The 16,055-nt window shown below is 46.7% G+C and overlaps 1 protein-coding gene across 1 annotated transcript; it reads left to right on the top strand.

Moving 5' to 3' along the window:
* Window positions 1-4,909: 4,909 nt before the first annotated feature.
* On the top strand, window positions 4,910-16,032 carry RACGAP1 (Rac GTPase activating protein 1). Its single transcript, XM_033083386.1, has 17 exons — window positions 4,910-4,987; window positions 5,924-6,012; window positions 6,466-6,668; window positions 7,010-7,143; window positions 7,339-7,408; window positions 7,607-7,660; window positions 8,334-8,411; window positions 8,960-9,077; window positions 9,758-9,888; window positions 11,112-11,276; window positions 11,578-11,673; window positions 11,854-12,052; window positions 12,364-12,469; window positions 12,706-12,838; window positions 12,921-13,056; window positions 14,017-14,125; window positions 15,252-16,032. Exons 2-17 carry the CDS (start codon window positions 5,928-5,930, stop codon window positions 15,325-15,327), a joined length of 1,893 nt encoding a protein of 630 aa, XP_032939277.1. The 5' UTR covers window positions 4,910-4,987; window positions 5,924-5,927; the 3' UTR covers window positions 15,328-16,032.
* The last annotated feature ends 23 nt before the right edge of the window (window positions 16,033-16,055 follow it).

Genomic DNA, 16,055 nt, shown 5'->3' with positions numbered 1-16,055 from the left:
GGCAGAGGGAGGGATGACCAGCACCAGGGAGGCAGAGCTGGTGAATTATGCATGACTCCAGGAGGGGAGCGTTATCTGCACGGACAAAGGCCTGTGCCAGCAGCCCGGCTCTGCTCTACCTGCGCCTTCCTTCGCCCGCGCTTTATCTCCGCTCCCAGCTTGTAATTCAGCCCAAATATCAGAGGAAGCTGGGAGATTAATTTTCTCTGTTTGCATGGCAAAAGGAGAGGGGACACGCTCTCACTCCCGACTCCCAGCTGTTTAATCCTCCACCGAGGCCCGCCGAAGGAAAAGGCAAAAAATTTATCAGTGTTGGCGAGTGGCTGGTGTGGGGAGGGGTGCTGGAGCCCCCCATGAGCAGGTGGTGGGCACTCACAGCAGGATTCCTGTGTGGGCAAGGTTTGGGGGGCACTGGGAAAATGCAAACCTTTCCCTGCTCCCCAGGATTCGGGTCCAGAGGAGGGTGTGAGCTCGGGAGAGCTGGAATCATTTCCATGCGTCCCTCCGGCGTGGGAGCGTTCGGGGCTGTGAGTCGCTCAAATATTTAAGAGATGACAACTGTATTAATACAAAAACTAGATAAAGATCCCTTGAGTTTAAAGACTGAACCATCAGCTCAGCTCTTATTTTCCAGCCCTCTCCCTTAGCTTACTCCCTGGCTCAAATGAAATCATAAATATCGGCCCACAAAGGTCCTTTGTCACCGCACGCAGCTCCCGGCGACAAGAGGTCATTCATTAAAAGCCAGATGAAGGCAAGAGAGACTCCCTTTGTTTTTTAAGGAGTTCAGGATGAGGCCGTGGCTTCTCTGCTGACATCAATGCACAGTTTCACTGTGAGGAGCAGAGAGGGTGGATGGCAGCTTGGGCTCATCCCATCCAAGTGATCTTCACCCAAAAACTGGTGAAGGAAACATCTCAAGATCTGAGGTGGGATGTCACAGATGAGCGGGTTTGTTGTTGGACTGATGGCAAAACCAGGGCTCCTTTGGCCCCCTCCTCACAGACCCCATGGATTCCTTTATCCCCCTCCTCTCAGAGCCCATGGATTCCTCACAGACCCCATGGATTCCTCACAGACCTCATGGATTCCTTTATCCCTTTCCTCACAGACCCCATGGAATCCTTTATCCCCTTCCTCACAGACCCCATAGATTCCTCACAGACCCCATGGATTCCTCACAGACCCCATGGATTCCTTTATCCCTGTCCCCTCAGACCCCATGGATTCCTCACAGACCCCATGGATTCCTTTATCCCCCTCCTCACAGACCCATGGATTCCTCACAGACCCCATGGATTCCTTTATTCTGCTCCTCACAGACCCCATGGATTCCTTTATCCCCCTCCTTACAGACCCCATGGATTCCTTTATCCCCCTCCTCACAGACCCCATGGATTCCTTTATCCCTTTCCTCACAGACCCCATGGATTCCTTTATCCCTGTCCTCACAGACCCCATGGATTCCTCACAGACCCCATGGATTCCTCACAGACCCCATGGGCTCCTCACAGACCCCATGGATTCCTTTATCCCCCTCCCCACAGATCCCATGGATTCCTCTCAGACCCCATGGATTCCTCACAGACCCCATGGATTCCTTTATCCCCCTCACAGACCCCATGGATTCCTTTATTCTGCTCCTCACAGACCCCATGGATTCCTTTATCCCTTTCCTCCTCACAGACCCCATGGGCTCCTCTCAGACCCCATGGATTCCTTTATCCTCCTCACAGACCCCATGGATTCCTTTATTCTGCTTCTCACAGACCCCATGGATTCCTTTCTCCCCCTCCTCACAGACCCATGGATTCCTCACAGACCCCATGGATTCCTCCCAGACCCCATGGATTCCTCACAGACCCCATGGATTCCTTTATCCCTGTCCTCACAGACCCCATAGATTCCTCTCAGACCCCATGGATTCCTTTCTCCCTTTCCTCACAGACCCCATGGATTCCTTTATCCCTGTCCTCACAGACCCCATGGATTCCTTTAACCCCCTCCTCACAGACCCCATGGATTCCTCACAGACCCCATGGATTCCTTTATCCCCCTCCTCACAGACCCCATGGATTCCTTTATCCCCCTCCTCACAGACCCCATGGATTCCTCACAGACCCCATGGATTCCTTTATCCCCCTCCTCACACACCCCATGGATTCCTTTATCCCCCTCCTCACAGACCCCATGGATTCCTTTATCCCCCTCCTCACAGACCCCATGGGCTCCTCCCAGCCCCCTGGATGATGCTCTGCCCACATTTTTGCCCTGCTGAGGGATGGCTGAGGCCCTGCAGCTCCCACCCAGCACATGAGCCTGATGCCATCTGCTGGCCTCTGGCTCTGGCCAGTTGGGAGAAATCAATTTAATTCCCTAAAAAGTCCATCTTCCTCTGGTTAAACCCCTGCTGCCCTCCCTGCTCAGCCTGATGGATTTTTTCCTCACACCACTGAACAACTTCTTCTTAACACCCCTGCTGTATGAATCAAGAGAAATGCACCTAAGATTTTTTTTTTCTGCCTTTTTTTATTCTGGAGAAAGGTTGCTGCCTTAAAGTTTCTAATTCCACTTGCACCCCCCCAGCCCTTTTTATTTTTTGAATGACTGTTTATGAAGACCATCATGGTCTAACTGGTTTTGGATTAAAAGGAAGTTAATAAAGGTTTCCCCTGAGCACAAAGCTGCACAAATGGGTTTGCAATTGCAGAGTTAATTACGGGAGCTGGGCAGAGCAATCTGTGTTTGCAAAGCTTCACCAGAGGATGAGGTTGGCAGGGAGAGCTTTGCCTTTTGCTCTTTGCCCACACAGTGAAGCACCAGAGCAGGTTTCCTTCCATCCTGCCCCAAAAGATTGAGGAATGGGGCTCACCAGGGATCCCATCAGCATCAGCAAAAAATCCTGGTTATATTTTGGGATCTCATTTTGGGATCTCATCCTGGGCTCACACCCTGGATGGGGTCACTGGGGTCAACCAGTGCTGCCCAGTGAGGGTCTGTGGTGGCTGGAAGGGGAGAATGGGCTGAAAACCAATCCAGGGAAAGCTGCAGGAGGAGCTGGAGGAGAATTTCTGCTGCCTGAGAATGTGAAGTGCTTCCGCCAGTAATCGCCGGAATCATCAAATTAGCATAAATTCTATTAACGGTTTCCCAGATGAGACATTTCAAGGCTTCTCCCCCTCCTCCTTTTCCTGACACAAACAAAAAGAGAATATAATTACTTTGCCATAAAGCAGCTCCTGAAAAGGCCCTCAGTCCTTCTGCCTTTCTTCTCCTGTGGAATAAAGCTGCAAATGAAAGGTGCTGCTGACCCCTCTGCTCTCATCATTCATCAACTGAGGTGGAGGAAAGAGACTCCACAAAGGTTTTTAGGGTTTGCCAGCTCCCCATCACAGGCAGGAGGGGTTTTGAGGAGATTTTTGGGGTGCTTAGATCTTGCTGCCCTCCTGAATCAAAGGAATATTCGGAAGGATTTGTTGAACACATATGGAAAAAAAAAAAATTTGTGTAACACCAGCCCAGCACCTTCTGCAGTAACTCACCACAAGCATCTAAAATAACGTGCCTTTTTTATTGGCACGAGATTGGGGGTGACAATTTGAAAGAGAAAAGGATTTGCTTATGAGCAAAAGCCTCCTTAACTCTTCAGAACGACACTGAAACAACTCGCCTGCCTATAAATACGATCTGCCAATAGAGACATCTTAGCTGTGAAGATTTAATTACAGGCAGGAGCTGCAGGAGGCCCTGGGCTGGCACCAAAACATCATAAAAGGGAGATGTACCTGCACAAGAGGCAGGAGGAACATTCAGCCTCCAACTTCTTCCCAGACAGGCGCAAATTTGGCTTTTTTTTTTTAGTTGTTTTCTGTACTATAAGTTCATATATCAAGGTCAGAATTTTTCTCTTGCTTGGCCATTGTCTCTCCTAGGCCTCAGCTCCCCTATAAAATGTCGATAATTTTGGCTTTCTTCTTCAAATAAACCTCAGTAACGTTTACTTTCCCAAAGATCTCGAGGCTTTTTTTACAATCTATTACGAATTAATTATTATTAAGTTCAAACAAACTATATACCCCAAATAAAGCAGTTCCAACAAAGCAGCTGGATGATGAGAGCAATCTGCTTTATGAACTCCCTTTTCCACTGCGCAATTTTCAGCATTTAGTTCCGCTGTTCTAATTGCTAATATCCATTCTTCAATTACCCGCTGTTTTGTTTCAGATTTCAAAGATTAAAGCGTGTCGGTATTTTATGATGATGCGAATTCCCTTTGTGTAATTGTTGGGTTTGGGTTTTATCCGTTTGCATATTAAACGCCTGCACAGGGAAGACTCGTATGTGGCTTGAAATGGGTTTTGCCTTTGGCACAAGTTGCCGGCTGTTACTCAAATCAAGGTTTAGAGACAAAAAGCAGGCGAGGCCTCGGATTTGTGAAGCGACAACACTTCATAAACTTCGCTGTGAATTCCAACGCTCACAGGCTGCACCCAACACCTCGCAGCGACCTTTTGCACAACCAGTGCAGCAACCCCAGGCTCACACGAGCCCTGTGCCGATGACTTTGTAGGAAATAACAACCAGAGCTCGACATTTAAAAGGTTTAATGTGCCCAGAACGGCCCCTCTAGAGCAGGCCCAGCCTTAGGGTCCCGTTGTTGTCCCGTTGCTAAGCAACGCGTGCTGGCGCCAGCATCCAAGATGGCGCCTGGGCGGCTTCAACGAGGGCTCGGCCTCGCCCCAGGCCCGGCCCCACCGGGCAAGCAGATTTTTGCCCTCAGTAGACATGGCGGCAGGCGGCTTCAGGAGCCCGCTGAGCTCAGCCAATGAGAGGCCGCGAGGGGGAGCCGGGGTGCGCGGGGATTGGCTGGAGGCGCGGATTCAAACCGGAGCGCGGGGCCGTTGGGGCTGCGCGCGCCGCTGGGGCCGGAGCCGCGGCCCAGGTGAGGGACCCTGAGGGGACTCTGAGGGAACCCTGAGGGGCTCAGGTGAGTGCGGGGAGGGCTGAGAGAAACCGGGAGCTCCAGGGAGTGTGGGGGATGCTGGATCTACCCTGACCCACTCCCTGGTGGTCTGGCAGCCCGGCTCGGAGGGTGGCGATGGGCGATGGCGCTGTCCTGGCCAGGCTGGTCCCTGCGGCCTGCAGGCCTCGGGAGTCGCGGTTTGTGAGGGGATAATGTTGCACTGAGCTCTTCCACACCTCATAAAGTATCGAGGTGTCTGTGAAGTGTGTACCTGTGAAGCAGGCACCTCAAAGTTTTCTTTGCTGTCTCTTTTCTCAACCCTTCCAGCACCAGCTCATTCCCCTGCTTGCCCCAGCCACTTCTCTCATTAGCGAAGTCATTTCTGTCTTGCTGAGCTGGAGACTTTCCCCTTCGCTGCCTCTGTTTATGCCGTTGTTGCTGCTGTTTGAGAGAAATGTGCTGACTGCTTGAATTTCAACAGCTATTTGCAGGAGGAGCTGTAACTTAAAATGCAGCTAAATTTAAAACTGTATTAAAATTCCCCGCAATGTTGCTCCTATTTTTATCCTACAAAGTGCTGAAAACTTGCAGGTTTTTAGTGGCCTATATAGTACCAAGTTATTTGTAGGCAGGGGCATGGGTTGTGTTCTTTATCCTTTATGAAGGGAAGGACTTAGGATCCCTCATCTTGCCTTGGGTTCTGAGCTGGAGGAGAGTGGAAACACTTTAAGACTTTAAGGTGGGCAGATCTGCCTCTTTCCAAGGCTCTGTTATTCCTGAGCTGTGGATTTTCATTCCCAATTAAAAAAAAAAAAAAAAAAAGTTGATGCATATATCTCCATAAAACATGAGTTGCAGCTTCTCAAGCATCACAACCAGCAGCTCTGAGGCTGGTTCTCTATTTTTTGGGGCTGGGCTGCTTGTTTAGCTGTGGCTTGTTTTTTTTTTTTTTTTTGGCAGGAGGATGGAGAGTGCCATGGGGAACCTGCGGGCTCTGTTCGAGCAGCTCGCGCGCCAGGCCGAGCTCCTGAGCGAAGGAAACGAATGCCGTGAGTTTTGCTCCTGAAAAAATCTGCTGAAGATGCTGAAACCACTCTGTTCTGTTTTTTTTTTTTTAATGAACAAACATCAAGTCTCAGCTGAATTTCTATGCAGGGCCAGGCAATGTTTTGTGTTCCAGCTCTTTTGGCTGGTGCTGACAGGAAGGGCTGGGTGTGAAAAATGGAAAAGCTCGTGGGCATCTCTGGTGTGGCTGGGTTCAAAATGCCTCAGCTGGGCATCAGGAGAGAGAATTTCCTCATGGAAAGGGCAGACAGGGATTGGAAGGGATTACCCAGGGAGGTTTGGAGTCCCCATCCCTGGAGATGTCCAAGGAATGAGTGGATGTGGCACTCTGGTTAGGGTGACAAGATTGGGACAGATCTTTTCCAACCTCAGGAATCCTGGCATTCTGTGTGAACCCTCTGCTTGCCCACCTAAATCTCCTTGTGTTCTCTCCCCAGAATTTATCCAGTTAGCCAAGAGCTTCGAGGAGAACAGGAGGAAATGGCAGAAAAGTGAGCATGAGCTGGGCAGGTACAAAGATTTGCTCATGAAAACCGAAGCTGAGCGCAGTGCCCTGGACGTGAAGCTGAAACACGCCCGCAATCAGGTGGATGTGGAGATCAAAAGGAGGCAAAAAGCTGAAATGGACTGTGAGAAGCTGGTGAGTAATTCCTGTGTTGCCCTTGAGCTCCTGAGAGTGTGGATTCAAGGCGATTTAACTGCATTGATCAGTGGCAAATAAGGGCTGGCACTCTTGGGAGGGGAAAAAAAAAAAAGGGCAAGGAATTGGCTCTGCTCTTTGAGCAGCTTTCTGCTTTGATGTGGGAAAGGAGATTTGCTGCTGATGGAGCTGAGCTGCCATCACCTGTCTGAGCTGCCATTACCTGCCTGCAGCCATTAGCACAAGCAGAGAGTTTATCTCTGCCATCTCCAACACTCTTTCGGGTGTTACAGTAATTAAACCCAGAGTATCCAGCTGCTGATCTGTGATCTGTGCTGCAGGAGAGGCAAATCCAGCTGATTCGGGAGCTGCTGATGTGTGATTCCTCTGGCAGCATCCAGCTCAGCGAGGAGCAGAAGTCTGTCCTTGCCTTCCTGAACAGGCCACAGGCTGTGGGAAATTCAGGCAACAAAAGGTAAGGAAACAGGATTTTATCTGAGGTGTCAGGCATCAATCCAGCTGTGACACATTCCTCAGCCATGTCAACAGTTTTCCTTTTTGTTACACTTTAAAACACGGCTCTTGTGAGTCAGTGAGATTGTTCTGGAACTGTGACTGACTGAAAGCCAAACTGATACAAGCTTCTTCTAATTTTTGGTTTTTTTTTTAGGCTGTCTACAATAGATGAATCTGGCTCAATTCTGTCAGACATCAGCTTTGACAAGACCGATGACTCACTGGTAATGGAACTCCACGTTCTGAAATTCTCCTCCCCTGTAAAGCCCAGAGGGGAGGGGGTTGATCTCCAGAGACCCTTTGTGTTTAAATTACTGGGGTATTAACCTGGCTGAGCAGATTTGCATTCCCCCAGCGTGCTGTTGGGCTAGAATTTGATGAAATGGTGTTTACCATTAACCAATGCTGTGTCTTTCCCCCAGGACTGGGATTCCTCTTTGGTGAAAACTGTCAGGCTGAAGAGGAGAGAGAAGCGGGTATGGTTCAATTGTTGCCTCTCAGAGTTTCCATTGTTCCCCCCTGGCTGCCACAATGCCACCATCTGTCACCCCACAGCCACCTGTAGTGACCTCTGAGCCACTAAATCAAGACCTCCCGTGGATGTGCTGCTGCTCTGGGGGTTTAGATTGAGATCAGACCTAAATTTCATTGTTTGGCTACTGAAAATGAGTGGAGTTCTGAATATCCTGTGCTGTTACAGCCTGGGCTTTGCAAGAAAACACTTGGAGATTTATTAACAGCTCCCAGATCAGGGGAAAATGGTGTAGGAAGTTAACATTTTTCTATTCTGTGAAGGAGCTGGTGCTTGTTCTGCTTTAATCTGCAGAAGATACAGGTGGGAAAGAGCCTGAAACCATCACCTGGTGGAGCTGGGAAGAATCTGGGACTTGTTTAGTTGCTGATTTTTGTGTGTGGGGCTTTTTTGTCCTCTTTTCTTTGGTCCAGTTTCTATTTTTTTAATCTGAACTGAATTACAAAGCTAGCTAGGAAAATCATTTAAAAGAGGTTCCCTAATTCTTCCTGGCAATAAGGAAACACCTCTGAAGGATTTGTCTGCACACACCACAGATGCATGAAGTGTTCAGTCCTTTTGGTAATGCCACCAGCACAGCATTCCTGCCCCTAAACAACAACCTGCTCTCTTCCCAGCGCTCTTCCGGGCAGTTTGCTGAAGGCCCCCCAGCTCCTCAGAAGAAATCCAGATCCATCAGCAGCACAGCAGACCAGGTATGGTTCTCCAAGATGGATTTGTGTCCACTTGTGTGGCTTTCTTTTTGGGATTTACCAGGAGCTGAGAGTGCTGATATCATTTAGGTATCTCTCAGAAAAGCTCACATTTAACCAGCAGAGAAAGATTGGGGTTCATACAAGATGTGTTCCACAAGAATCTTTATTTCATGCCAAGGAAGCCAAGCAGGGATCTCTCAGAATCACATTTATAAAATCAGGGAGGATTCAAACTACAACAAATAAAAGTTTATACAAAAAACAGCATCCAATCTAAGTGAGAAGTTCTAAAGGTGAACTGACCAATTACACAAACTAATTTCTAACCAATTATCTTCCAAAGTGTTAGAGAGTGACCAAATTCTTAAGGAATTTGGCTCAACCTTGGTATCTAGGATGCCTTATCTATTATAGCAAGTTCCAGGGGAAGATGGCTTTGGAGGAATTGAATAATCCACACCCTTGGCCACAGCTCCTGCCTTTTCCAGAGCTGCTGCACCTCCCCTGTTCTGTCAGCACTCCTGTCACTGCTGTATTTGTCATTCCAGGCTAATGAATCCATTGTGGCAAAGACCACAGTGATGGTCCCCAATGATGGTGGCCCCATTGAAGCCATTTCCACCATCCAGACTGTGCCCTACCCCCGGAGGAGCCGCAGGAAGAGCGGTGGGTGTGACATCTCTGTCCTGTCCTGGCACAGCCACACGAGTTAAAAATGTTCAATATTCCTTCCAGGACCTGGGAGCTGCTCCTGGTTTATCATGTATCACTTTGTATCTTCTTTTTCTCTCCTGCTAGAGTCAGGATTAAAAGCTGGAGAGGCAGATATTTATTAATTCTTATCTGTGTTACAGTGAGTGCTACAGCACTTGAAGCTACCAAGCTAAAAATGGTGAAATGCCAATCTCTCTCTCTCTCTTTTTTAAGGCCTAACTGTCCAATTAAGAAAAGCCACCTAAATTATTTTTACTTTTGACCCAATAACCAAACACCTGTGACCTGCAGTGGGGCATTTTCCATCCAATCACAAAACTGAAGAAGAAAGAGAGCTCTGCCCTTAAACCTCCATCTTCTTTATACCTATTATTGTATTCTAAACCCCAAATTCTCTCATGTGGTATTACACACTTCTATTCAAACGACACACCAGTGATTCTAGTTCTGTCATTCAATTTTTGAAGCATTCACCAAGACCTTAGGTAAAAAAAACAAAAAAAAAACCAAGCAGTGTTTTCTTCATGGTCAGCACAGAAAATCCAAACCCCTCAGTTTCAGGAGTTCCAACAATGCTGTTGGAGACAGAGGGTGATTCCAGCCACTCAACCTCTTCCTCTTGTGTCTTCCAGGTCCTTTGCAGCCCTGGAACAGCGAGTCCAGCCTAGGCAGCAAGCAGCTGGAGTCCAAAGTGGACACTGATGGCTCCAGCACACCCCAGCACAATGGGGGAGTGAGGCTGCACGACTTTGTCTCCAAAACGGTGAGGCCAGGGGCAGGAGGAGCCTGGAAAAACATCTTCCATCTTGAAATGTGTGTGACAAGGGCTGCCAACTGTGTCAGGGGAGGTTTAGGCTGGATGGTGGAGGAAAATGGTTTAGGCTGGATGCTGGGGAAAAGGTTTTTTCTCCCAGAAGGGGATCATGCACTGAACAAGCTCCCCAGGGAATGGGCTCAGCCCCAAGGCTGCCAGAGCTCCAGGAATGTTTGGAGAATGCTGCTAAGGATGCACAGGATGGGGTTGGTGGGGAGTTTGTGCAAGACCAGGAGATGGACTGGTGATTTCTGTGGGAAACAGAATCAGGGAATTGGATTGATGATTTCTGTGGGAAAGAGAAGCAGGAATGTGGACTGATGATTTCTGTGGGAAACAGAATGAGGAACCTGGATTGATGATTTCTGTGGGAAACAGAATGAGGAATCTGGATTGATGATTTCTGTGGGAAAGAGAATCAGGGAACCGGACTGATGATTTCTGTGGGAAATGGAATCAGGAATCTGGACTGATGATCTCTGTGGGAAACAGAATAGGAAACTGGATTAATGATTTCTGTGGGAAACAGAATCAGGAATCTGGATTGATGGATTTCTGTGGGAAAGAGAAGCAGGGAACTGGACTGATGATTTCTGTGGGAAACAGAATCAGGAATCTGGATTGATGATTTCTGTGGGAAGCAGAAGCAGGAATCTGGACTGATGATTTCTGTGGGAAACAGAATGAGGAATCTGGATTGATGATTTCTGTGGGAAATAGAATGAGGAATCTGGATTGGTGATTTCTGTGGGAAATAGAATGAGGAATCTGGATTGATGATTTCTGTGGGAAATAGAATGAGGAATCTGGATTGATGATTTCTGTGGGAAACAGAATGAGGAATCTGGATTGATGGATCTCTGTGGGAAACAGAATCAGGGAATTGGACTGATGATCTCTGGAAAACAGAGTAGGAAACTGAATTAATGATTTCTGTGGGAAGCAGAATCAGGGAACTGGATTGATGATTTCTGTGGGAAGCAGAATGAGGAATCTGGACTGATGATCTCTATAGATCTCTTCTCCAATTCAGGCTGTTCCATGGTTCTGTGGCTCCATCTCAATATGAGCTGTCCCAGTTCCCTGCACACATCAGGGCTCTGTACCCCAGTTTAAATCCTGAATTACCACCCTGCACTGACCTCTCCCATCTCTGTGCTCTACATCCCCAGGTTATCAAGCCAGAATCGTGTGTGCCATGTGGAAAAAGAGTCAAGTTTGGGAAGATCTCTCTGAAATGCAGGGACTGCAGGGTGGTGGCTCACCCTGAGTGCCGCGAGCGCTGCCCCCTGCCCTGCATCCCCACCCTCACAGGCACCCCAGTGCGGATTGGGGAGGTGAGTTTGTGCTTTGGGGCCTTTTTGGGATTTGTTCTTCTCCCAGCAAAGCTCCTGTTGCTCAGAGCTGCATAATGCCATGCAAATGAGCTGGCTAATGCATGACTGCACAGGCAGGGAGGGGGTGTAGGGGTGTGAGGGTGGGAGGGCGTTGAGTGCTGATGGATGTGATGTTTCTTCATCAGTCCTGAGAAGAGCAACAATTCTCGTTTTCAGACCATAGATCTCGCTGTGAATTCCTGAGAGAGTGTTTTCCATGTCTTGGTGACTGAATCCATCTTTTTTTTTTTTTTTTTTTTAGGGCACCTTGATGGATTTTGTCCCTTCTACTCCACCAATGATCCCTTCCATCATCGTGCACTGTGTTAATGAGATCGAGCAACGAGGGCTGCATGAGGTAAGAAGAAAATGAGGTGTGAAACTGTGCTAATGAAATGGGTCGTGGTGTTAGGGGAAGCAAAGTGAACCCAAATATCCCTTATTTATGGTGTGGATTGTGCTGCTCAGTGGGTGATTCCGGTGGAGATGGAAGAAAATCACTGGGCCTCCTCCTCTGAGCCCAAATTTGTGCCAACAGACAGGAATTTACCGCATCTCTGGCTGTGACAAGACTGTGAGGGAGCTGAAAGAGAAGTTCCTCAGAGGCAAGAACGTTCCTTTGCTCAGTAAAGTGGACGATATCCACGCCATCTGCGGCCTGCTCAAGGATTTCCTGCGCAGCCTGAAGGAGCCCCTGCTCACTTTCCGCTTGAACAAGACTTTCATGGAAGCTGCAGGTGAGGAATTGCTGCCTCCAGCTCTTTCCTGAGGCTCTGGTTGTGGTTTTGCTGTCCCCAGCTCTTTCCTGGGGCTCTGGTTGTGGTTTTGCTGCCTCCAGCTCTTTGCTGAGGCTCTGGTTGTGGTTTTGCTGTCAGGTGAGGCAGCAGGATTTGGTGTTCTGTGGAACCTGAGTTCTAGTTGGGTAGGACACAAAATTATTAACACAGCTTGAGAAGTTTCTGGCTTTTTTATTCTCAGGGTAGCTGTGGTTGTGAGGAGAATATTGCAGCACTTTCTTAATTTTAAATATTGTTTTTTTTCCTGCTAGAAATCTCAGATGAGGACAACAGCATCGCTGCTATGTACCAAGCAGTTGGAGAACTCCCTCAGGCCAACAGGGACACCTTGGCTTTCCTCATGGTGCACCTGCAGAGGTACATTGGGATGGGCAGGGGGGTTGGAACCAGGTGATCTCCCAGCCCATTCTGGGATCTGAAAGGGGAAGGTTTTACCCCACTGGTGCTTTTTTTCTTTGGATCTGATTGTGAGTATGAATCTTTGTTCTGGAACAAACCTGCTCACTCAGAGGCCAAATGTGGGTGGGATAGGAGGGATTTATATCATAAAGGAAGGAGGGAATTAAATTCTTTCTTAATTTCTTTTCATGCAGGGTGGCTCAGAGCCCAGACACCAAAATGGACATCTCCAATTTGGCCAAAGTCTTTGGCCCCACCATCGTGGCCCACGCGGTCCCGGATCCCGACCCCATGACCCTCCTGCAGGACACCAAACGTCAGCCCAAGGTGGGACCAGCCTTGTGATGGTTTTTTCTCTCTTCCAACCCAAACCATTCCGTGGTTCTGGGACTCACTGGTGTCTCTGCAGGTCGTGGAACGACTTCTGCTGCTGCCCATGGACTACTGGAGCCAACTGATGATGGTGGAGCAGGAGAACATCGACCCAGCTCACGTCATTGAGAACACCAACGCCTATTCCACCCCACAGACCCCTGAGATCCAAGGTACCCCCTGTGTGGATGATTCAATTCCACCCCACAGACCCCTGAGATCCAAGGTACCCCTGTGTGAATGATACAATTCCACCCCACAGACCCCTGAGATCCAAGGTAACCCTGTGTGGATGATACAATTCCACCCCACAGACCCCTGAGATCCAAGGTACCCCCTGTGTGAATGATTCAATTCCACCCCACAGACCCCTGAGATCCAAGGTACCCCCTGTGTGGATGATACAATTCCACCCCACAGACCCCTGAGATCCAAGGTACCCCCTGTGTGGATGATTCAATTCCACCCCAGAGACCCCTGAGATCCAAGGTACCCCTGATGCAATTCCTCCAAAGCATCTTCCCCTGGAACTTGTTATAATAGATAAAGTTTCCTAGATACCAAGGTTGAACCAAATTCCTTAAGAATTTGGTCACTCTCTGACACCTTGGAAGAGAATTGGTTAGAAATTAGTTTAATTGGTCAGTTCACCTTTAGAACTTCTCACTTAGATTGGATTGGATGCTTTTTTTTGTATAAACTTTTATTTGCTGTAGTTTGAATCCCCCCTGAATTTATAAATATGATTCTGAGAGAATCCTGCCTGACTCCCTTCCCATGAAATAAAGATTCTTGTGGAACACATCTTGTATGAACCCCAATCTTTCTCTGCTGGCTGCTGTGAGCTCCTGAGAGGTGGCTGATCCATATCAGCACTCTCAGCTCCTGCTAAAACAACTACCAGGGACCAAAAAGAAAGTTTACACCCCTGGCTTCTGCTCTTTTACTAAAAACACCCCTCAATCCAAGCAGCTCAAAGGCAGCCACTCCTCCCCTCACCCAGGCAGAGGGAAAAGCAGCAGCAGCCAAGAAATGCCAGATTTGTCTGGTGCTTTTAACAGATGCCAGGAAATATTCCCTACATGGCAAAGAAAAGCTTTCCTCACACTGTGCTGCTCTTTTTTTTTTTGCAGTGAGCATTTTGGGACCTCTCACCACCCCAGAGCACCAGCTCTCCAAGACTCCCTCCTCCAGCTCCCTGTCCCAGAGGGTTCGTTCCACCTTCAGCAGGACCACCCCCAGGTGAGTTTGGGATGATTCCAGAGGGGTTTGGGTGCTTTAGGAGAGCTGAGATTTGTGGGCAGAATTTATTCTGCTGTAAATGTTAATGTGTGATGTTAAAATAGGTTTTCTGTGTGAATAGAAGTTTAATTTTTGCTATTAGAAGGAAAAAAAATCCTATAAGTTTTTAAAAAAATAGTATGCTTAAAGTACCCACCTAATTAAAATAACAGCCTGTAGATATATAATATATTAATATATATAAAAATATTAATATATAAATATATAATATATATAATAAAAACCTTACAGCTAACACAATTATCAACACACACACCAACTACAAAAAATATATAATAAAAACCTTACAGCTAACACAACACAACAATTATCAACACACACCAACTACAAAAAATATATAATAAAGACCTCACAGCTAACACAATTATCAACACACACAAACTACAAAAAATATATAATAAAAACCTCACAGCTAACACAACAATTATCAACACACACCAACTACAAAAAATATATAATAAAAACCCTACAGCTAACACAATTATCAACACACACAACTACAAAAAATATATATAATAAAAACCTTACAGCTAACACAACAATTATCAACACACACCAACTACAAAAAACCAGAACCACCACCCAAATTAAAAAATAATAATAAAAAAAATTAAAACCACAAGCCAAAAACCACACATGCTCTATAAAACAAAACCAAAAAATAACCATGCTAAATAATTCCCAAAAATTTAACTATACAAAAAAAACCTATAAATATGCAGCAAGTTAATGTGTTGTAAAGTATATTTAAAAAAACATTTCCAAAGTGTTCTCTTAACAACTTAGCAAACACCCAACCATTTTAATCCTTCATGTTTATCTCCTGTTGTCTTTTTATTAAACCTTTTAAATTTAAAATTTAAATTTTTAATATTTAAAAATTTAATTTTATTAAACCTTTAAATTTTTCCCACTCCTCACTTCTCCCTCCCTGAATCTGTGGGTAACAAACATCCTCTCATGGTAGGGAGAGAAACATTGGGTGAAAATTTGGGTGCAAAATGACAATTTTGAACCTCTGCATCCAAAATTAAAACTGATATTTTTGTTTTTTCTCTTGAATTAGGTTTGGGAGCAAAAGCAAATCAACAACCCAGCTTGGGCATCAGGGTAACTTCTTTGCTTCTCCTCTGCTGAAGTGAAAATCTGGAGTTTGGTCTTGTCCTGGAATTTGCACACCAATGCTCACAAGTAGAAGAAACCCAGGTTGTCTCCATGGCCCCTGGAAGCTTTTATTAAATAATGTTTTACCTTTTTATCTTTCAGCTTAACTGAGACTTCTAATGGGATTTTATAGTGCAATTTATTTTTATTATCTAATGCTGTGCTGGATGTAGTATTGGTGAAGAGAGAGTAACAAGCAGGATTTGCTCATTTAATCATTAAAAAAAACTCTGTAGACAACTTGCATTTTCACTAACATTTTTTTTCTCTGTATGAGGTAGAGCAGTCACAAAATGAGGGTTGGTTAATTGAGGTTTTTAGGATTCTGTAGAATATTTTGAATTTTTCCAGCACATCTCACCTGCCTGGTGCTGCAGCTGCAATCCTGAGGATGGCACTGTTGGACCAGGCTGACAAAAATCCTCTCTGGAATGAACTGCTGCTCTGAAGGAACATTTCCTGGTACTGTTTGCAATTCTCAATTCTGTAGAATGCAAAAAGGAATTCCTGGCTAACCCAAAGGAATTAATTCTGCTCCTGAGGGGAGGGAGGGGGGTCCACTCCTGCTTTGCCAGGTCAGGATCTGTGGAAAACACCCAAATTTATCAAGTCACTCTTTTAATTGAGCTTTGGACAGCTGTCCTGACTGTGCAGTGAAGTAAATCTTGATGTTTTACACAACCCCCAGCTCTGTGTTGTCTGGCTC

The sequence above is a fragment of the Catharus ustulatus genome, chromosome 31, assembly GCF_009819885.2.
Source record: "Catharus ustulatus isolate bCatUst1 chromosome 31, bCatUst1.pri.v2, whole genome shotgun sequence".
Lineage (NCBI taxonomy): Eukaryota > Metazoa > Chordata > Aves > Passeriformes > Turdidae > Catharus > Catharus ustulatus.
This window is presented reverse-complemented; position numbering and strand designations above follow the sequence as displayed.